At 44.2% G+C, this 23,731-nt stretch overlaps 1 protein-coding gene across 2 annotated transcripts in view; it reads left to right on the top strand.

The window, feature by feature from the left end:
• col4a5 (collagen, type IV, alpha 5 (Alport syndrome)) overlaps positions 1-23,731 on the top strand; it is a 100,472-nt gene that overhangs the window by 3,696 nt on the left and 73,045 nt on the right. Inside the window, exon 1 of one of the 2 annotated variants that reach the window (XM_055938515.1) lies at positions 3,261-3,750. The exons of the other annotated variant lie outside the window; for it this stretch is intronic. Coding sequence (XP_055794490.1) covers positions 3,727-3,750 — 24 coding nt within the window. The 5' untranslated portion in view covers positions 3,261-3,726. Of the gene's footprint in view, positions 1-3,260; positions 3,751-23,731 lie in introns of those variants that run through there. 2 annotated transcript variants of the gene reach the window in all.

Genomic DNA, 23,731 nt, shown 5'->3' on the forward strand with positions numbered 1-23,731 from the left:
TCTTACTCTTTAGCTCCCCCTCTCCCCCCTTTCTCTCCATGGCACTACCATTCCTCTTAAGTATGTTTTTCATGATCCAAATCACTGTCTGTGAGGCTTTGTAAATAGTATGCTTATTGTTATTTTGTATATTGTTCATTCTCTAGTAATAACAGACTCATTCCATACATTGCAGTTTCCTGGCTTAGACATTGGTAGCCCGGGCTCTGATATGAGTGTGTATGGATAGCCATCTCCAGTTTTCAGCTGTAATTTATACCATAGCGGTCTGCTTTGAACCTGTTATACCCGAGAGCACCTCTATTCCCCATTCCTTCAAAGAGCACAGGGGTGTGAATAATGAGGGAACAGGGGGCACGCACACACCTCTGAGGTGACCCCTGTCACAGGTGGAGTTAGTGTAGCGTAGCCTCTCTCTCTCTCTCTCTCTCTCTCTCTCTCTCTCTCTCATTATGGCAAGCTAGCATCTGTATGTATGGGTGTGTATAGCCACACCCACCACCTCAGTGGAAATCCCAGACAGCCTCCCTATGGAAGAGAGGTGAAAGGAGAGGGAGAGCGGTAAGGAGGGAGTGAGGGCTGTTGAGGGGTAAGGAAAGCAGGCTCCCCTTTCTCTCTTCTTTCACGTTTTTCTCTTTCATTTCTTTAATCATTGCTCTTTCTTTACCCCATTTTATGTCTACTAGACCCTCTCTTTTTCTCCGTTGTCTTTCTATGCCGGTCTCTTTCGTTCCCTTTCGCCTCTCCTCCCCCCTTTCTTCCCTCTCTCCTGGAAGGCATGCAAATTCCAACTTTATCTCACCTGCTGGGAGGAGAGGAAGGAGGGAAGGAGAGAGGAAAGGAGGAGAGGAGGGCCTCACCACCCCTTTCACAGGCAGCCACGCAAGCCAACGGGTTTTAAAACACACAAACACATTCAAGACTTGCGCACACACATACCCATGTTGCTCTCTTTCAATCTCAGTTTTGATGGGTAGGCAAAAGCAGTGGTGGAAAAAGATCCCAATACTTATACTTGAGTAAAAGTAAAGATACCTTCATAGAAAATGACTCAAGTAAAAGTGAAAGTCACCCAGTACTACTTGAGTAAAAGTCTAAAAGTTTTTGGTTTGAAATATACTTAAGTATCAAAAGTAAATGTAATTGCTAAAATATACTTAAGTATCAAAAGTAAAAGTATTATTTATTATTATTATTTTATTATTTTAATTTACGGATAGCCAGGGGCACGCTCCAACACTCAGACATCATTTACAAATGAAGCATGTGTTTAGTGAGTCCTCCAGATCAGAAGTAGTAGGGATGAGCAGCGATATTCTCTTCATAAGTGGGTCAATTATCTAGGGATGCACGATATATCGGTGAACATATTGGAGTTGGCCGATATTAGCTAAAAATGCCAACATCGTTATCGCCCCCCATATCTAGTTTAACGCCGATGTTAAAAACCGATGTAAAAGCTGACGTGCATACCTATAACGTAGGTACATGACGTAATGACGCCACGTAAAATGTTGCGCTACACGTGCAACACAGCATTCCTAACCTAGCCCACAATGTCTGCTGTGTGGATCGAGCAGTCAACACGTCGAGCAGTCATTTGAAAGAGTAAGACCATTTCCGCGAGGCAACTCAAAGGCAAAATCCATTAGCGCCAAGATAATGGAATTCATTGCCCTTGACAATCGGCCGATCTCGGTCGTGGGTGATGTTGGCTTTCGCCGAAGGGTCGAGCACCAGTACACATGTTGCCCTACCGAAGTGACACAGTAATAGCGTCACTGCTATTAGCTTGATAACATACTATGGAACGCCGTTTGGGTCTTTGCGTGTCAAAAAGATACACGTCAAATAGCACTATTTGCAAGCTAGGTACAAATAAGCTTTTAATTTGTCACGTCAAATAACACAGTTCTATTATAGAATGTTGTGTTCTGAATTTGCACGTGCAAGCCAAGCGCCACCACTACTATCAGTAGCACTGTCAAAGCTGAACAAAAAAGTCTGCAAACAAGTAAACACCGGCAACGAACAATGTGTTTACAATACCGCGTTGGTAATAAAGCATTATTTGTTTGACCGCAACTTCTGGGGTAGCTAGCTTTAGCTTGTTACCTAGCTAGCACCAATACAACCAGTCTGAAAACAATGACCAGTAGAAACTGCAGTCATTTTCATTATTCTTAGCAATGATTTAGGAATCCTTGTGAGTAAGTATTAGCTAGGTAGCCACTTGTTGTTCGCCTATTGAACTTGAACTTCAGTTCATGAAAATAAATAGCTAGCCAGCTACTTAACCCTGTTTCCCAAAGCTAATGTTATAAGCAGCCAGCTAGCTTCATCTGACTAGTGAGGCTCGACCGGACCGGGTTATGTGTTGTGAAGCTAGCCACAATCAGGATTAGGCACAGTAGTGGAATTTGCAGTTTGCATTCAAAATAAAAGTACCTATTTGAAAGTGATGCAGAAGGTTACAATTGGTAGAATGATGCCATATTTAGACTAGATAATGTTAAACAAGGTTGGAATGTGAAGCAATGAAATGGGGGTATCAGTCTACTCGGTGACACCCACAGAACACAACTGTGAAGAGTTTACGCAAATATTAGCATTGTAGCTCTTAACGCGGGACTGTGACTGTGTGAAATCACCTTCCCAGTCAGCCTATTGCGTGTATTGACATTCATATTGCACTGTACAGCTTTACCTAAGGATTGAGGATCAAATAAATGTGGTATCAGCCTCCTCAATACCCAAAATATTTTTGCCCAACGTCCTCCTCAGAGTTATCAGACTCCAAAACATCCTTGCAGTATTTTTTTCCCTCAGGAATAGTGTTCAATACACGTACAGTAGGTTGACAATACATGTGGCTCAATTCACAGTTGTTTCAGAGTCCCGCAATAAGAGCTACAATGCTAATGTTCTCTGGGTGTCACTGAGTAGACTGATACCCCATGTCATTGATCCCCAATCCATAGGTAAGGCTGTACAGTGAAATAAGTATGCCCCCAATGCAATTCTAAAGTATAATACATACAAAATGATTTCAACAGATTTTTGTCAAATTAACAAATTATTGTCTTTTGTTGATTTTATACAACAACATTCCAACCTCGTTTAGCATGATCTATTCAATTATGGCATAATTCTACTATTTATTTTCATTTGCATCACTGTCTATGACATACTTTTATTTTGAAGGCTTACCGCAAAGTCCACTATTGTGGCTAATCCTTATTGTGGCTAGCTTCACTTAGATGGGTCCGACCACCATTAATCAAATAAGAACTGTCTTATAAATTAGGGTCATTTTAGATGATGACATCTAGCTATATAGTTAGCTAGCTAGTTATAGCTACTGAAACCAATTATGTTGTTTTGCTATGTTTTCGGGGAAGAACATTGTTTGCATCCATGAGCTAGCTAGCTTTTTTACGACCAGCACTGTACATAGGTGCGCTAGACAACTTTACCAGCATCATAGCATACGTATCGATGAATCGTTGTGACATATGAAATACGAGTAATAGTGTAATCAATGTGTAATAACTATGTAAAAAATGTATGAATGCGTTAAATTATTATGTCATGTGCAGTCATATTCAGTTCCTAATTGGTCAACAAGCTTATTAGACACGACAAATAGTGTTATTTGACAGGCAAAGACCCAAACGGCGTTCCATAGTATTAGAAAGCCTGGTTGAGAATGAAACGACGGAACAAATGAACAACGAAACAGCACAGCAAGTAAGTGAAAGAAATAGGTTTTGATTATGTTTTACTGGTAATGGGGACATACGTAAACAGAATAACTTTTTTGGTCAGTGTGGTGTGTGTGTGTGTGTGTGTGTGTGTGTGTGTGTAACCTTTATTTAACTAGGCAAGTCAGTTAAGAACAAATTCTTATTTACGATGACGGCCTCACCCGGCCAAACCCGGACGACACTAGGCCAATTCTACGCCGCCCTATGGGAATCCCAATCACGGCCGGATGTGATACAGCCTGGATTCGAACCAGGGACTGTAGTGACGCCTCTTGCACTGAGATGCAATGCCTTAGACCACTGTGTCCATGTGTGTGTGTTAACTATTTATTTAAAATGTTTAATATCGGTATTGTTTTTTTTTGGCAAGGAAAATATTGGATATCGGTATCGGCCAAAAATGTAATATCGGTGCATCACTAGAATTAACAAATTTTCCTGCCTTGCTAAGCATTCGAAATGTAACGAGTACTTTTGGTTGTCAAGAAAAATGTATGGAGTAAAAAGTATTTAATTTTCTTCAGGAATGTAGTGAAGTAAAAGTAAAAGTCGTCAAAAATATAAATAGTAAAGTAAAGTACAGATACCCCAAAAAACTACTTAAGTAGTACTTTCAAGTATTTGTACTTAAGTATTTTACACCACTGGGCAAAAGCATATATATATTTTTTTCTTTTTCTACATGACCACCAGTTTAAAGAACAAATCCAATTTCTTTGGATTGTTTTGGCGAGTAGAACACGTTCGACTAGAGCGATATTGAATATAGGGCCTGGAATGCATATTACCATCAATCTATACTAATTACGTGCAAGGCAAACAAGTGGGTGAATGGTTGGGTTGTTTGTAAAGGCTATTAAGTGTCTGTGTCCGATTGTGCTGGCCGTCCAATGAGGAACTGACACTCCAGTGTGAAGCATTAACAGGTGTAGGGAGACTGCTCTATGTACACAACTAATTCCTTCATCTATAAATCTGAGATAACTCAAGAAATTTGCCATTCATTTTGATGTTTTTGCCGAGGAGGTCTTAGCCGTGCGATTTTTACATCTAACTGTAGATGTTTGGAGCAGTATTTCTCAATGAAAAAATGGGAACGACAACACAGACTTTATTGAAGAATCCCTGCTGTTGACCAAGCACCGACCTACCTCCTTCACCTCTCGCTCGCTTCAATTTTATTCTTTCATGTTCTGTTTATCACTCTCTCCATTTTCTCTCTTTCCCTTTCTCCCCCTCACTCCCTTTCCCGCACTTTCCATCCTCCCATGGACCTACATCTGCCTGTCGTCCACAAACCTCCTTCTTTTGGAGAGCAGTGTAAACGGTGTTGCTTTTTAAGGACTATTTATTTCAGTCTTTCATTGTTTGTTCTAAAGCTGTAGAGGTGGCCCCACACACACACAGACACACACGCACGCGCGCACACACACGCACGCACGCACGCACGCACACACACGCGCGTGCACACACACACACACACATACACGCACACACTCCCTCTCCCTCACTCAATACTTAAGAGGCAAACAATCAATCTATCCCAACCACTCCAGTATCCCTGCACATTGTAAATATGGTGTTGGCACTGACCCTTGAACTGACCTTGTATATACTGTAGCTTACTTACTGTCTCGTGTTCTGCTTATTTCTATTTCTTGTGTGTTTTTGTTCTATTTTATTTTAAAGTACTACTGATATTGATTACTGCATTGTTGGGAAAGAGCTAGCAAGAAAAGGCATTTCCCTATACTTGTGCACGTGACAATGAAACTTGAGGTAAACAATCAATGAACAGATTATTGATGTAGGTCAAAATGACTTGTGGAAACAGCACAATCGTTCACCAAGACCAATTACACTCCTCTATCCATTCCATATTCACCTTATTCTTGTGCTGTCCGAAAGTAGAGCCGCTAATGGCTTTACACCTCCGCAAAAAACAACCATCGCTTTACCTTGTTCTTTTTGATTTTCTTTCTCACGCCATCCCGGGGCAGACCACCCCTAATCTGTGGGTCACCTGACCTGCCTTAAAGACCCTCTAGTCTGGGGATAAGACCTGTCCCTTTATGGATTGGATTAGATTGAGATTAAGATTACAATGAAGTACTATAGAGTAGCTTTAGTAAGAGCACCTCTGGCTGTTGGTCCTTAGCAAAATAGGATGTCTCATCATGGTACCCAGATGTAGATACAGGTCAGTGGCACACACACACACACACACACACACACACACACACACACACACACACACACACACACACACACACACACACACACACACACACACACACACACACGCACACACACAGAGAGACACACAAGGACTCACAAGAACAAGAAGCCTCTTGCGGATGTCTCGCCTGAGGTTGAATTCTGAACCCCAGTCTCCATCTTTGTGACTTTCTGGAGCTGAAAGAGAAAGGAAGGCTCATGTTAGGAAAAGGATCGGGACCCATGTGCTATTGAGCCTGATCTTGTACAATAGAAAGGTGTGTTTTTCAGTCAGGCAACATTTGCCCTGTTTGGTGCATGTAGGTTGCAGGTGATACCTTTTGGGTGTCAGCTGAAAACGTGGTGCTGGCTAGACACATTATGCTATATTTGTTTACTTGATGTGTCTCAAGAGAACTGTTAAAGCTCTAGATGTGTCACAGAGCAACAAAGAGGCGTACCACTGCTGTCATACTCACATCAGCTGAGTCCCAGCCTTATCTGCTTCCCTTTTCTCTGCCAGACACAATGAAATGTGTCCGTGTGTGACATCAGCGTCTGGCTGAGAGAGTGACAGAAGCAGAGAGACACAGAGAGAGAGGATGAGGGACTGAGGGGGGGGGGGGGGGGTATAAATGTAGAGAGAGGATGAGGGACTGGGGTAGAAATGTACTGTACTCCCCAATGGGTCCCGATCAGTACATTTCTACCCCACTAAAAGCTTGAAAGGAGTCCCCTGATTTCTTATCTTGGATCCTTGCAGCCGACGCTTGTGTTATCAACCTATTCACTGCATGTGCCCCCAGCCATCATCCCAGCCCCTGAGGTTACCGTAGTCTTGCCCCAACCCCCAGCTACTAACCTCTATCACCGGTCCAGTCCATCCCTAATCCCAAACCCTCAGCCCCTATCCACAGCTCCGGCTCATCCATATAACCCCAGTCTCTGTATATGTTCCCTAGACGTGGTGGTGGGATTATGGTGTTTTCACCTCTCCTCTTCCAATCCCTGGAATTGACTGCCCAAGACCCAGCCTCTGTCCTAACTCCCTAACCCAAACCCCCAGCCCCTGTACTAACCCAAAACACCCAGCCTCCAAGCCCCGAACCCCCAGCCAATACTCAGGCCCAGCCCATCCCACCCCCAGCCCTGAGACTAGTGTCTCTATCCCAGGCATGATGGTGTACATATGGATGAGGCAGTGTCTCTAATCAAGGCATGGTGGTTGGATGTGGGGCCAGCACATTGAGATCCATAGGGGTGTCTCAGTGTCTATCTCTCATCTCTCCAAATCATGCATCTCTCTCTACAAAGGCTTGATTATTCACACACACACACACACACACACACACACACACACACACACACACACACACACACACACACACACACACACACACACACACACACACACACACACACACGTATTTTAGGAATGGCCCAAATAGAATAGAACAGTACTTTATTTATTTTTAACCTTTATTTAACTAGGCAAATCAGTTAAGAACAAATTCTTATTTACAATGACGGCCTAACCCGGACAACGCTGGGCCAATTGTGCGCCGCCCTATGGGACTCCCAATCACAACCGTTCAATGCGAACCAGGGACTGTAGTGGCACCTCTTGCACCGAGATGAAGTGCCTTAGACCACTGCGCCACTCGGAAGCCCTAAATCTATCTATCTGTATGACAGATATTCTTCCAATTCTAACCTTTCAGACATAACACTTACACACACACACCATATATTTCAGGAGTGTTTGGGCCTCAGTCATTCAGGGCCTGTAAGAAGGTTGAATAGTCCAATCATGCTTTTGTCTATGTGCTACCATTGTTCTGTCAAATGTTTTGACGGATGCAGGTATTGTAAAGTAGCCACACACACAGAACACACACACACACACACTTTGAGGGAGAGGTTATTTCCCTCGCACACCTCCGCCAGAGCTCTCAACTCTTCCCTGTAGGCTGTCTTGTCGTTGTTGGTAATCAGGCTTACCGCTGTTGTGTTGCCAGCAAAGTTGTAGACGTGCGTGACCTGAGCACACACCCCTGTGGGGCCTCCTGCTGTTGGCCCGTCACGGAAATCTAAGACCCAGTTGTACAGGGAGGGGTTCAGACCCAGGTCCCCGAGCTTAGTGATGAACTTGGAGGGCAGTATGGTGTAGAAGGCTGATCTGTAGGCAATGAACAGCATTCTTACATAGGTATTCTTCTTGTCCAAGTGGGATAGGGCAAAAAGTGTGGGTCTAGGGTGTTGAGTAAGGTGGAGGTGATATGATCCTTAACAAGCCTCTCAAAGTACTTCATGATGAGAGAATTGAGTGCTACGGGGCAATAGTCATTTAGTTAAGTTACCTTTGCTTTCTTGGGTACAGGGACAATGGTGGACATTTTGAAGCAAGCGGGGACATACTGGGATAGGGAGAGATTGAATATGTCCGTAAACACTCCAGCCAGCTGGTCTGCACATGTGTTTTGTATCTGAGCCGATGAATTGCGACTCCACTTTCTTCTTATACTGTTGTGACGTCTCTGATTGCCTCGCGGATGACACAGCTGGTCTGTTTGTACACATCCATATTCCCAGTCACCTTGCCATGGTTAAATGCAGTGGTTCGCCCGTTCAGTTTTGCGCAAATGCTGCCATCTATCCACGTTTTTTTGTTTTTTGATAAGTTCTAATCGGCACTTTAGGAAGAACGTTCTTTATGCACTTCCCGATGAACTCAGTCACAGAGTCACTGTATACGTCGACACTATTCTCAGAGGCGACCCGGAACATTTCCAAGTCAAGGTGAAGACTAGATTCCGATTGGTCAGACCAACGTTGAACAGTCTTTACCATGGGTGTTTCCTGCTTAAGGTTCTGCCTATAGGTGGTGGAGCAGGATGGATGCGTCCTCTGATTTGGCAAAGGAGGGCGGGGGAGGGCCTTGTAGCTAACCCTGAAGGTAGAGTAACAATAGTCAAGTGTGTTCTCTTTGCGTGTAGCACAGGAGATGTGTTGATAGAATTTCGGGGAGAGTTATCCTCAGATTCATTTTTTTAATGTCCCCAGTTACAGTGAATGCGGCCTCAGGATATGCGGTTTCCAGTTTGCACGAAGTCCAGTGGCAGTGGTATTGCAGATCGGGAGGACAAAAGGGCTGAGTTCCTGTACATTACCACAATCGCACCATGAGTTGATAATCATGAGACATACCCCTCCACCTCTGCTTTTCCAGGAGAGTTAAACTGAGAACCCCAGGATAGGATGAGGGAGTCTGGTCTGGTCTGGTCTGGTCTGGTCTGGTCTGGTCTGGTCTCTCTCTCTCTCTCTCTCTCTCTCTCGTGTTATGTCCCTCTTTCAACTCAATTCAAGGTCTTTATTGGCATGGGAAACATATGTTAACATTGCCAAAGCAAGTTAACTCTCTTTCGTTCTTTCCATCTGTTTCTTCTATCACAGTAGCAGGGAGGAAACAGGGTTTCCCCCAGTGTGCTCACGGGAAAGAGAAAGGTAGGCTGATGGAAGCTCTGTCGACAGAGTGGTGTGTACGTCTGCAAGTGGACACAGGGGGGGTGCGGGGGCAATTGTTTGCACCATCTCAACACCGCCAACATGCCAGTGAGATCACATGACTTTGAGTCAGTTAAATGGGTCCGAGAGAAGAGACCTGTCGTTTCTGTCGCTCTTGGGGCCAATCTTTTGGTCATTTATGACATTCTAAACGCAGTTTGTATGTGATTTACCGTGCTAAGGAGGCCTTATGGGGCATTCTTTTAAATGCCCTCATAGAAAGTTGATAGACTCACACACCTGGCAAGATAATTAATGAATTTGACTTCATTTCAGGTTATAAATCACAATGTGAGAAGGCAAAACCTTTACAGCTACAGCCAAATACTCTATGTACATTATGTACTGCACATACTGTATTTACATTATGTACTGCAATATGCATCATCTCCTTTAAAGGGGTAATCTGTAGTTCACCCCAGATATATTAACCATCAGATTCACTTCCATTGGCGAGATATGAATCAGGAATGAATGTCTGTGCTTGGTACTGTAATGTTATCCTTCTATGGAGACACACACGCACACGCACACGCACACGCACACACACACACTGACTGGGCTCCACCTGTGGGCAGAGATGAAACAGTACATCAGAGATACATGCTAAGACTGGAACTGTGTGTGTATGTATGAATGTGTCTGTGTGTGTGGTGAGTTGTGTGTGTGTATTTCGTCTTTGTGCACTGTGTATACCTGCGTGTGCTGAAAATATGGTGTGTGTGTTTCTTTATGCGTGCATGTGTGTGTGAGCAAGTGTGTGTGTGCATGTGTGTGTGGTGAAAAGCATCCTGATCCACAGCTTAGGACTCTTGAGACCGGTCACCCTCCAGGTCATTTATGGACATTTTTCACATTTCTGAGCCCGAAGAGAAGGAGGTGGGAGCAAAGGGCAGAGTGGCTACAGTGTGTGCATGTGTGTGCGTGCGCTTGGTGTTTATGTGTGTGTGAGGTCGAGAGGGTGTGTTAGGTCTCTGAAGTTTCTCTCGATGTAGCTATTTTTTCTAGTGGATGCAACTATTACGTTTGTGAATGTGTGTGCGTTAGTGGTGCGTGGGTCAACTGTTTGTTCACCCGCACCTGCCCGCAATTGCCCATCCGCAACCGCCCAACTATATGTGGTAAAGTGCAAATCTGAGGTCTGCACCCAACCCTAACCTGCTAATATAAGAACATGTGCTGTAGGCTACAGTCAGAGATGGCGGGACGATTTGTTAACAGTGGGCGCAGGATTTATTTTGCCTGATTAACATGTTTCTGCCTATAATTAACAACATTTTGGTAGGCTATTTGTAAGTCAACTTGACTCTTCTGTCATATGTTGCCCTAGAAGACTAAATAAACCCTTTCTCGCCAGAATAATGTCATAAATCTCTGCTTCTTTCATGGAGCAAAGACGTTTTGGGACCAGGAAGAAAATGCAATAACAAAAAAATACGGGAAAGCTTTTCTCTGCAAAAATGCCAAATGACATCAGATTGACCGGTTGTAAGGAAAAAGAAAGTTGTAAAAACGACCCAACATGTTTCTGATAAGATTTCAGTTCGGCTTGGATGCATTTTTTTATGTGGTTGAAATACTGTCAGCGTTTATGATGCTGATAAAGATAGCACCTCGACAGACGGTATCTGACTGCGCATTCGCATTTCCTCAAGATGCTGAAATATATCATATTTCTTCACTCATGTTCCCGAGTCAAGGTTTTCCCTACATTTGGTGTATAATTTTACTGCAAGAGATGCTTATTTCGGCAGGAATTAATATTGAGGCTATGTGAGAGGTTATATATCTAACGTCAGTGTCCAGATTTCAGTTTCCATTGAACCAATCTGAACAGTAGGTTAAAGTTCCCTTGACGTGCCGGAGGCATATTTGATGTCCCCTTCTGGTGTCTGTTGAATTTGTGTATCGCCAGACGATCATCACACAAAACATAGCCGACACTGCTATCATCCTCTTTTACAACTTCCCTACATTTTTCTCAAACATTACTTTTCTGGCCCTCCCTTCTCTTTATTTCCAACTCTCCATTTCAAAGCTTTTCTCTTATTGAATTCAACTCCGACAATGTCCTTTTCGCCTGCCCGTTCCCAAAAGCATTTGGCCTGCCCGTTCCCAAAAGCATTTGGCGATTGGCATGTAGCGAATTTGGCGCGCGTACAGTTACATGCTGACCAGACCGCACACGTCGCGTGCGCGAGCTCGCAAAATAAATTTAGAAATCCATGTTATTCAATTATTGCACCCACACTGCTCAAGCGTGTCAACGAGCGTCTGCGTTACCAAGGGCTAAAATAGAAGTAATTCCTATTTCTGACTAAGATCCGCTGAAAGTTCTGCCTCTCCCATCTCCTCATTGGTTTATAGAAGCAGGTACCCACTTGCCATCTCCTCATTGGTTATACCCACATGGGTGATTGAAAGATGAACTGTTTTCCCGGTTGTCATGGTAATACTATGAAAGTTTAGATGTGATCACCATATAAGTTCAACGATGAAAAAGCCTGGAAGGAGGAGAGATGACTAGAAACGATTCGGTTGGCCGTTTTATGTGTGGATGAATTTGTCGGAGTGAAGGACCTTGTGCAGTTCAGGTAAAATAACAACTCAATGTTTATATCCCAGGACAAATTAGCTAGCAACAGCAAGCTAACTAGCTAAATTGCCATACATGTTTAATGCTTTTCGACCTGTCCCCAAATTAATATCATTGGTTCAGAGTTTGTTTTGATATTTTAACCTGCGTGTCATGATCGCGTTTGGTGTAGGGGGACAAAATAAATGTATGCACGATATCGCACGATGGCGCACGTGCGCAGCCGGTTTGGGTTCCGTGTTAGGCCCTGAAGCTTACGCACTAATGCCAGATAGCCTAAAATAATGAAAGAAAAACATCATTGTAGCCTATAGATTTAATAGTTATACATTTATGGATTTCTTAAGGTATTGTTTTCTATTTATTCACCCCTCCCGTCACCCACCCGCCCTTCATCCACACAATATTTTATGACCCTAAACCCACAGACATAACTGCGGGGATTGTGGGTTATGAATCAATCCGCGCATCACTAGTGTGCGTGCGTGCATGCATGTGTAGAGGGCCCTGTTTTCCAACCCCTCCTGTTGAGTGTTTCTCTGTGGATTCAGCAGAGCCTCTTTCATCTGTAGATAGACAGCGTGTGTGTGTGTGTGTGTGTGTGTGTGTGTGTGTGTGTGTGTGTGTGTGTGTGTGTGTGTGTGTGTGTGTGTGTGTGTGTGTGTGTGTGTGTGTGTGTCTGTGTGTGCGACCGAATGCATGGCATTCCTTCCCCGCTGCCTCTGTCCTACATAAACATGCCCCCTCCGGAGATCACGACAGGAAATCTCTACATCTGTAAGAAGCCCTGTTTATACCTGGTTCTTACATGTGGCAGTTGTCCTGATCTTGTCTATATTCTGATTGTGCCCACATTTGTCGACAGGTGTAGACAATCAAAAGACACATTGGGAACAGATTGTGATTAGATCTTCCTGTCCGCCTCCTCCGGAGGTAGTCGAAGAATCGTCTTGTATGGATAGCCTTGAAGTGTAAACGAATACTGACAACGAAAGCGTATACTTTTGGCCAACATCACGGTGGCCCCACCCTCTAAAAACAAATCACACCAGCCAGTTGAGGTGGTAATTATGGACAATAATACCTCTACGATCCCTCCTAGAATTAAGATCTTGGTCTTCATTAGAAATAAAGTACCTGGCCTCCTGAGTGGGGCACTGGTCTAAGGCATTGCTTCTCAGTGTCTCTACAGCTTGGGGTTCGATCTCGGGCTGTGTCTCTACAGCTTGGGGTTTGATCCCGGGCTGTGTCATTACATAATTGGCCTGGGTTTGGCAGGGGGGGGGGGGGGGGGGGGGGGGGGGCTTTACTTCATTGTGCTCTTGTGTCAGGCTGGGCTCCTGCAGGCTGACTTCGGTTGTCAATTGAAGTGTGTTTCCTCTGACACGTTGGTGCGGCTGGCTTCCGGGTTAAGCGAGTGGGGGGTGTTAAGAAGCGCCATTTTGTCGGGTCATATTTCAAAGGACGCGTGACTTGACCTTTTCCTCTACCGATCCCGTTGGGGAGTTGCAGCGATGAGACACGATCGTCATCACGAAAATGGGGGTACATCTTTTTAATATAAATATACACATAAAGTGCCTACGGCCACTGTGGTCGGAGGCCACAGCCCAATCTAAATTAGATAATGCATATCAAAATAAAGATATTTATGAAGAGATATCGTCCCCAATGAGAGAAAAAGGGTTATCCCGTGCCCGCGTCAAATGCCAGCGCAAAATAAAACATTTGAAAACATTGCACAGAAAGGCAAAGGACTGTTATAGGAGTGGGAACGGGAGAACCAAGGGTCCATCCCACCATTCATTCTGGACAGTGCTGTAGAGGATGGAGATGCTGAGCGCTTCATTCACTTTTTTTTTGCCATGTGAAGAATGGCCTGATAAAGTTGCCGTATCAGATATTAAGCATTCGTTCCTAAGTGTCATTTTTTATTTATACTGTGCATTAATTGTATTTTGTACACACATCCAGATGCTCATCTTGTTTGTGCGGTTTCTTTTTTTAGGGTACGGGAAAGATTCTCTGAATATTCATTTGTATGGCCGTGGACAGGTCGAAGTTCTCGGGACAGTATTACACCCAGTCTTAAATCGCCGGATAGCCAAAGTAGACTGTATTGATGAGAGTATACAACCGTTGATTATAAAAGCGTGCCGTTTTCTGTCGATTTGTACAGCTTGTGTCACAAGGGGAGGTCTAAGGCAGGTTGGATTCATTTGCATACAGGGAGGGATCAGGGAATAATCTGGTCACAATGTGAACGCAGTGAACAGATAAGAGACACATTTTATTATCACGTGTAGATGCAACAAATCTCGATCAGATAGTGATCGGATCATCTTGATCGGATGATGACAACCACATGATAATGCAAGGTGTAACCACAGCTAGAGAGAGAGCGAGAGAGACTGGGAAGAGAGAGGGAGAAAAAAAAGAAAGGAAGAGAGAAAGAATGACTCACTCTTCACTCAGTGTTCTTAGTCCAATCACACGTCATATTTTCATACAAGAAAAGAAGGAAAACATTTAGACAGTGATGTAAAGTACCTAAGTAAAAATTATTTCAAGTACTACTTAAGTAGTTTTTTGGGGTATCTATACTTTACTTTACTATTTATATTTTTGACAACTTTTACTTTTACTCCACTACATTCCGAAAGAAAATAATGTACTTTTCACTCCTTACATTTTCCCCGACACACAAAAGGACTTACATTTTGAATGCGGAAAATAGTCTAATTCACGCGCTTATCAAGAGAACATCCCTGGTCATCCCTTCTGCCTTTGATCTGGCAGACTCACTAAACACAGGGGCTGCAGGTAGCCTAGTGGTTAGAGTGTTGGACCAGTAACCCAAAAGGTTGCTAGATCAAATCCCAAGGCTGTCAGTACACATCTGTCGTTCTGCCCCTGAACAAGGCAGTTAACCCACTGTTCCTAGGCTGTCATTGTAAATAAGAATTCTTTCTTAACTGACTTGCCTAGTTAAATGAAGGTAAAACCCCCCCACAAATGCTTAGTTTGGGAATTATGTCTTTCTGTTGAAGTGTGCCCCTGGCTGTCTGTAAAAAAAATATAAAAAAAATTGTGCTTTGTGGGTTGCTTAATATAAGAAATATGAAATGATTTATACTTTTACTTAGAATGTTTGACACTTAAGGATATTTTAGCGATTACATTTACTTTTGATACTTAGGTATATTTAAAAACCAAATACTTTTAGACTTTTACTCAAGTAGTAGTTTCATTAGTGACTTTCCTTTTTACTTGAGTCATTTTCTTTTAAGGTCTCTTTACTTCTACTCAAGTATGACAATTGGGTACTTTTTCCACCACTGCATTTAAACATCTTAGAGATCAAAGTAAAGGTTCATGTCAAATTGACCTGAGATGGTGTAAAACAGTGGAAGATGCTGAGGGGAGGACGGCTCATAAAAATGGACACCATTCCACCTATTCCGCTCCAGCCATTACCACCAGCCCATCCTCCCCAATGAAGGTGCCAGTAGCCTCCTGTGGTGTAAAAGTCATTTCTGATGATTCATTGTTTGTATGACATTTCTCAACCTATAAGACCAAACACCCTGATCTATATATTATATGGTGAGTTTATAGAGGTATGTTTTCGACCTATTTAAGTTTGCAGAGGATGCTTCAAGGCCAGAGAATGAGATAGAGAGAGAGAGAAAAAGAGAGAGAGGGTGGAGTGCTGCTCTTTACCGCCCTCCCGTGGCATCTCAGGACTTTGTAATGTGGCTACTCAGAGTACAAGGCAGGCCTAGAATGAAGGTGGAAAGTTAATAGTTTGATTAAAGCATAGAAATAGCATTAGTCATTATATTTCTGTGGTTAAAAGTAGGGGGGTGGAAGTAGCATCTTCGGCGGGGTAACCTCTACATTCAGCGCCAGGTATACCTTCTCAGATTGCCAGATTTTTGTTGTTTCTAGAGTAAAGTCTGGGGATAAATATTGAGCAAAAGCAACAGTCTTATATCAACTTCTCTATGTCACTTGTGAACATTTTAGTGCTTTATGCCGTAAACAGATAAAAAACATTTTTTTACCTCATGTTGTTTGGGTTAAACGTCTAAACTTCTTTAATTACGAAGGAATGATCATAAATTAACAGAAAAACGGCTGACCTTGTGGTTTCTGGTTTGGTTGATATTTTTCTTTCAAATTGAATCTAGATTCCTAGAGTGCCCGTTTTTCACACAGAGATCTGAAATGAGGAGGAGGATGATGATGGTGGTGGTGATGATGATGACGGTGAGGATGAAGGCTAGTCTCCCTCCCCAGTTATCCCTCTATTTTTCTAATCGGAACTGTGACAACCTCTCTAAAAGCAGAATCGTATTTCTTCATTAATGAGTATTACAAATGGAGTGATATCCCCAGAACGCCACAGAACTGATCTCTGTCTATCAGGGTTATATTTAGTAGATGAGCCACGGAACTGTCTCTCTCTCGGCTAACTCCCTCAGGGCGCACATACTAAGCGTGCATTCCAAATTGCACCCACCCTATTCCTTAAATAGTGCACTATCCATAGGGTTCTAGTCAAAATCAAAAGCGGTGCACTATAAACGGTATAGGGTGCCATTTGGGACACACATACGATTCTGCTTGGCAACCAACAGCCAATCACTGTGACTGCACCCTCTTTTAATTTTCGTTCACCCACGCGGCAACACTCTGTTCCGAGCTGTGATATACTGTATCTGTGAATTACAAAAGAAGAGATTGGAGGCATGTTGGGACCTGCTTTGGGATGGGCTGTGGGGCTGAGACAGGATTCTAGAATACGCCTTTAGAAATGCTCTCGGAATTCTACCTCAGAATGTTTCAAAACTCACTTGTCTATCTGTCTCTCAGAGTGGAATTTTGGTTTCGGGAAACTTCTAGAACTTACTTTGACAAAACGGTTTGTGGAATTCTAACTCACAGAAATATATTCCACAGAAGTGCACACGCAGACAGAATAATATTCTGCAACATGCTTGTGTAAAACCTGGAGGGTTGAATTCCAGCTGTGTGAATTCCAGAACACACATTTCTAGACTCTCTCTGTTGAGCTGACAACCACCCACTGTTTCTGTAAGGCAATGTTTACCTTTTAGTGTTTCAGTGTTTCAGATCAAGTCATCAAAACCAACCACCTCTCCAACTGACCACTATGCTATGTCCAGTGTGTGTGTGTGTGTTTGTGTGTTGAGTGCTTCCACATGTGTGCTCTGGCTGAGGTTGGAGGGGGTGGACAGATGCTCAGGGCCCAGGGAGTCAGAACAGCAGGACCAGCTGGCCCCACTTAACATAAGACAGACACACACACACACACACACACACACACACACACACACACACGCGCGCACCCCCGCTCGACATACACACACACTGGACGGACATACACACACATTGGACATACATGCACGCACACACTCGCGCCCACACACACACTAATGGGCTACTTATTCACTGTGTTAAACATTAGAGGTTAAACAAAGGTTAATGGGGGCAAGGGTGTAAAGTGAATGAGTTAAATCATAGAGAGACATTTGAGAGCTGAGGCTAAAGAAAACTGCCGTAAAAATATATTGAGAAGGCAAAGTAGTTACCGTATTCTATATTTTACTGACCTTATTCCCTGAGAAAGGGGGAAATGAATGCTCTCGTTTGAGAGGAAAGAGAAATGACTCTCGTCTTCCTAATCTGTAAACCGCCGATAGAGAGGGACACACCCCCACACACACCCCCACACACACCAGGATTGACCAGTACATGTTTACCTCTCCCCCCAGAGTGTGTTTAGATTAGAACCCACCTGCAACACTCTAAAGTAGAACATTCTAACATTCTAGGTCACAGCGTTTCATATCAGTGCTGGACAGGGAAGCCAAAGCCGCGACCTAAGTTTGACAGTGTGTGCAGGCTGAAATGTGTGTGTTTAGACAGAGAGGACAGATACAGATTGAGTTGTATTGGGTTGCAACATTTCCTCTTTGGAGGATTTCCGGTTTTCCTGCCTTTGGGGAATCTTCCAAATGGGATTTTTGGGAAAACCTGTGAATTCCGGGAAAGTTGTGGAATTTTGTAACCCTTTTTTCGCAACCCTAGACAAAGGACAGATACAGAGTTGTAAAATCAGGTTGATTTACAGTCAGGTTTTCTGTAGTCCAGCAGCCCAGGTTGTGGGATTTTATTTGATGAATCCCAAGGTTCTTACTAATGCTTTTGACCTGGCATAGTTCTGTTGGGCCGTTCTGTGTGTGTGTGTCTGTGTGTGTGTGTGTGTGAGCGCGCAGGTGCGTGCGTGTCCCACCCCAGTCTCCCTCATGGTGTCTTGTGAGCCAGGTTTTTCCACGGTTACCATTAGTAGCTTTTCCATGTGTTCTCTTTGTCATATGACTGACTGTATAACTAACTGTCCTAAAAACACAGTTCACGCAGGAACGTGTGTGTGCGTGTGCATTCGCGCGTGTGTGCGTGTAAGAACTTAAACTTGTACATTTCCAACCCTGGATTGACCAATTGGATTACTAGACTAAATCCTTATAACATCTAGCTATGAATAACACTTTACAGAGGTTTGCCTAGAGGCTGTACTATTTGTGTTTTCTTAAGAGATATCCACAAGCACAGATCTAGGATCAGCTTACTCTCCATCAATCCTAACCATAACTATTATAGAAAAAGAAAAAACAAACTGATCCTAGATCAGCATGTAGCTGAACTTTATTCTAGCAGCAACCATGGGTGTGGTCTGGGAGAGATTTAGTACCTGTAACAGTCTACTGTTCTTGGCATGTTTTCAGTTATCTCTCATCTTATTTTTTTAATTGGTTGAGAGCAGTGGTCGTTGTTGGTCATGGAAAGAAAAAACAATCCCTGGAAAAGAAGATAGAGCATTCCGAGGAATAATCTAGAGAATTCCTGGACATTTCATTGGGATTCCAGGATGTTTAAAAAAATATATACATATATTTTTTTTATTTCACCTTTATTTAACCAGGTAGGCCAGTTGAGAACAAGTTCTCATTTACAACTATGACCTGGCCAAGTTAAATCAAAGCAGTGCGACACAAACAACAACACAGAGTTACACATGGGATAAACAAACAAGTCAATATCACAATAGGAAAAAAGTCTGTATACAGTGTGTGCAAATGAGGTAAGATAAGGGAGGTAAAGGCAATAAATAGGCCGTAGTGGCGAAATCATTACAATTGAGCAATTAAACACCGGAGTGATAGATGTGCAGAAGATGAATGTGAAGTAGAGATACTGGGGTGCAAAGGAGAAGAAAAAAAACACATTATGTCACTGTGGTGAGGTGTGCGTACGTGTGTGTGTGTGTGTGTGTGTGTGTGTGTGTGTGTGTGTGTGTGTGTGTGTGTGTGTGTGTGTTCGTGGGTGTGTTTAGTGGCAGGGGTTTCATCCTAGTCTTTTGGTCATTTCACTTCAAACAACACCAAGTGGCACCCTATTCCCTACACAGTGCACTACTTTTGATCACGGCCCGAATGGCTCTGGTCAAAATGAGTGCACTATGTAGGCAATAGAGGGTGCCACATGGGATGCGCTCAGAGAATTCTCAAGGAAAATATTACGTTTGAACTTCCTTGTCTTGGTAGAACCTTGTAACAGTAAATACCAAGCAGTGATGAAAGCACTGAACTCCTCCAAAGTTCGGAAAATGCCAACTCAGTCTAAATTACAATACGTGTTATGCACTGGCAAGCACTGGCGCATGTGCAGGCACTCTCTCATTTGCACACACACACACCGTGACATTCTGGTTACTGGCGGGGTAGGTACCCCTCCGATTCTGTAGAAGAGTGGTGTCATTGTGCAGTACATGCTGACTGTGTGTGTGTGTACGCCTGTGTGTGTTTCGTATGTGTCTGTGACTGTGTGTTTGTGAGTGTGTGTATGTGTGTGTGTGTGAGTGTGCGTTTATCAGGGCAGGGCCGGGTAAAGATGTGTAATCATCAGTCAGTCTTTGATGAGTGGGGGAATTCCAGTCTCGTCTCGCTAATTCCCACTGTGCATGCCTTCCGCTCCTCTCCCCCTTCTCACTCCTCCTCACCCCTCTCCACCACCTCTGTCCTTTATGCTCCAACGTCAGTCTATGTAGCCAAGTTACGCTAGCCCTATGTATAGAACTAGCATTTCTATGTACCTGGCAGTATACTCTCAAACTCTCTGTTTGTGTACAGTTGTACATCTCCATGTCAAAAGTGTTACCAATATTTCCATTTAGTTTCCAAGCCCTTTGGGGAAGATATTTTATGGAACATGCATGGATTCTATCAAGATTCTAACTGATGAGAAGAATGTTCTAACGTTCTAAGAATTCCCTCCTGACAGGCCGAAGAACTTTCTAGAAGAGAGAAAGAGAGAATATGAGAGTGTAGTGGGGGGGGGAGAGGGAGAGTGAGTGCGAGTGCGAGAAATAAGGTGAATTCGTAAGGGAGAAAGGGGAGGGGGACACATTGCTAGAGCTCACTGACCCCCCCTGACTGGATTACATGCCCCAGTGGTGCAGTGTGAGGGGGAGGGGGGCGATGGCTAGAGGGCTGGGCGTGGGAGAGACAGACAGCATTGAACTGAAGCAGACCAGATACTAATCAGGGATCCAGAGCTTGTAAAAACACCCCCGAAAACAAACGGACGCATACGCACACACTCGCTCGTCTAGGGAGGTGCAGAGGGTGTGTGTGTTTGCATACTCGCAGAACTCGCCAGTTCTGCCAGGCCCTTAGATGCCCTCTGACTGCCCCCCCCCCCCCCCCCCCTCCCCACACACCCTGTCTCCTGATATGACCCCAAAGGGGCAGGGTAGGGTGGCGGGGAAGGCCCAACATGGACCTTTAGGCCTTGAGGTGGGCTATGAGTTTGTTTTTTCGAAATCACAAACATTTGTGATCTACACAGGCAACCTTGCCTTGACCCTCTTCTTGGTCCTCATTCAACCCCTCCCTTACACTTTCTCACTCTCAAATCGAATCAAAGTTTATCGGTCACGTACACAGATTTGCAGATGTTATCGCAGGTGCAGCAAAATGCTTGTATTTCCAGCTCCAGCAGTGCAGTTATACCTAGCAATAAATACAAAAATATACACTTAATACACTTTTTTTTAAATAATAAGTTATATAGGATGTGGCATTACTAGAACACAATATATACATATAAAGTGGGTAAAACAGTGTGCAAACATGATTAAAGTGACCAGTGTTCCATGACTCGATGTACATAGGGCAACAGTCTCTAAGGTGCAGGGTAGAGTACTGGGTGGTAGCCGGCGAGTAACAGACTAAAGTTCAGGGCGTGGTACTGGGCGGAGGCCGGCTAGTGGTGACTGTTTAACAGTCTGATGGCCTGGAGCTAGAAGCTGTTTTTCAATCTCTCGGTCCCAGCTTTAATTCACCTGCTGTATACTGTCTCCGCCTTCTAGATGGTAGCGGGGTTAACAGGCCGTGGCTCGAAGTGGCTGAGGTACTTGAAGATCTTCTTGACCTTCCTGTGACCCCGGTTGCTGTAGATGTCCTGGAGGGCAGGCAGTGTGCCCCCGGTGATGCCCTTTGGAGAGCCCAGCGGTTGCGGACAGTGCAATTTGCTGTACCAATCTGACAGGATTCTCTCAATGGGGCCAAGCTGAATTTCTTCAGCCTCTTGAGGCTGTCGTCAGTGATGTGCACGCCGAGGAACTTAAAGCTTTCCATCCACTCCACTGCAGCCCCGTTGATGTGGCTAGGGGTCGTGCTCTCTCTCTCTCTGCTGTCTCCTGTAGTCCACGATCAGCTCCTTGGTTTTGTTGACGTTGAGGGAGAGGTTATTTTCCTGGCACCACTCCGTCAGGGCTCTCACCTCCTCCCTGTGGTCTCAGTGTGGCGGAGGGGAAGCAAGTCGGGACAACAGACTGGGATATGGAGAAATGTAATATGTCCATCAACACTCCAGCCAGCTGCTCTGCACATGCTTTGAGGACATGACTTGGGATGCCGTCTGGGCCGGCAGCCTTGCGGGGGTTAACACGTTTCAATGACTTACTCACGTTGGCCACTGAGAACGAGAGCACACAGTCCGCGTAGACGTCGGGGGCCCGCGTCGGCAGCTCGATGTTATGTGTCCTCTCTCTCTCTCTCTCTCTCTCTCTTTCTCTCTCTCTCTTATTTCACCCTCCCTGTTATTGCTCTTACAGACATGTGTTATATCATTACTGGGAAACCATTTAACAGTCGGTTAGTGTTTGAGCTCTGGCCAAGCCCCGATGGGTCTTTATAACTACCCCCAATTAGACAACGCCGCAGGGGGGAACAGAGAGAGAGAGGGTGGGGAGACAGAAAGACTGAGAGAATCAAAGAGAGTGAGAGAGAAAATGGATAGAGGAAGTCTGAGGTCAGAATATAATTGAATATGATATGAAAGTGACATGTTCCTACTTCCAGGTTGTCACCAATAATTTCTTGACTAGGCTTCAAGATTATATCATCAAATTCACCAAAACTAGGTCATTTAAGATACACTGTATATTTAAAATTATACTTGTATTTGTGTATTGATTTGCACATACCTGATGCTTTTTTTCTCCCCAATTTCGTGATATCCAATTGGTAGTTACAGTTTTGTCTCATCACTGCAACTCCCATACGGACTCGGGAGAGGCGAATGTCGAGAGCCATGCGTCCTCCGAATCACGACCCTGCCAAGCCGCACTGCTTCTTGACACACTGCTCGCTTAACCAGGAAGCCAGCCGCACCAATGTGCCAGAGGAAACACCGTTCAACTGGCGACCGTGTCAGCGTGCATGCACCTGGCCCGCCACAGGAGTCGCTAGAGCGCGATGGGACAAGGATATCCTGGCTGGCCAAACCCTTCCCTAACAACGCTGGGCCAATTATGCACCGCCTCATGGTTCTCCCGGTCGCAGCCGGTTGCGACACAGCCCGGAATCGAACCCGGGTCTGTAGCGATGCCTCTAACACCACGATGCAGTGCCTTAGACAGCTGCGCTACTCGGGAGGCCCCCCCCCCCCCCCCAAATATTTGACGCTTAAGAAGTAAGGCACACTGACAAAAGTTAGAAGTGGTTTCATTTGAAATACAACTCCCGCAGCCTTGTGGTTAGCATGCTTGAGTGTGTCTGCTCGAGTTGAGGAATCACAGGACGGTAAGAACCTGTTAGTTACAGACATATTGATGTGTTTTATATTAGATTATGCTGGGTTTTTTTACTGAACATTGCCAGCCAGTACATCAAATTAAAAAAAATATATAATAATCATTTTAGGCCAGCAAGCTGCCGAAAGTGAGACATATACAGCTGGTGGGAGTTGTGGAGTTCTAATGAAACGGCTGTCGCTTTTCGGGCTTTGTGCGTCTTCTTGGCCGTCAAAGACGCTGAAAAGTAAATTCACTCGGAAACACGTATAGGTGTACATTTTAATATACAGGTAACTGCCAAAATAAAGGAAACACTTTATGAGGGGTAAATAAGTAAACGAGGGATACAAAGTATACTGAAAGCAGGTGCTTCCACACAGGTGTGGTTTCTGAGTTAATTAAGCAATTAGACTCCCA

Source organism: Salvelinus fontinalis, chromosome 11 (assembly GCF_029448725.1).
Source record: "Salvelinus fontinalis isolate EN_2023a chromosome 11, ASM2944872v1, whole genome shotgun sequence".
NCBI classification, from domain to species: domain Eukaryota; kingdom Metazoa; phylum Chordata; class Actinopteri; order Salmoniformes; family Salmonidae; genus Salvelinus; species Salvelinus fontinalis.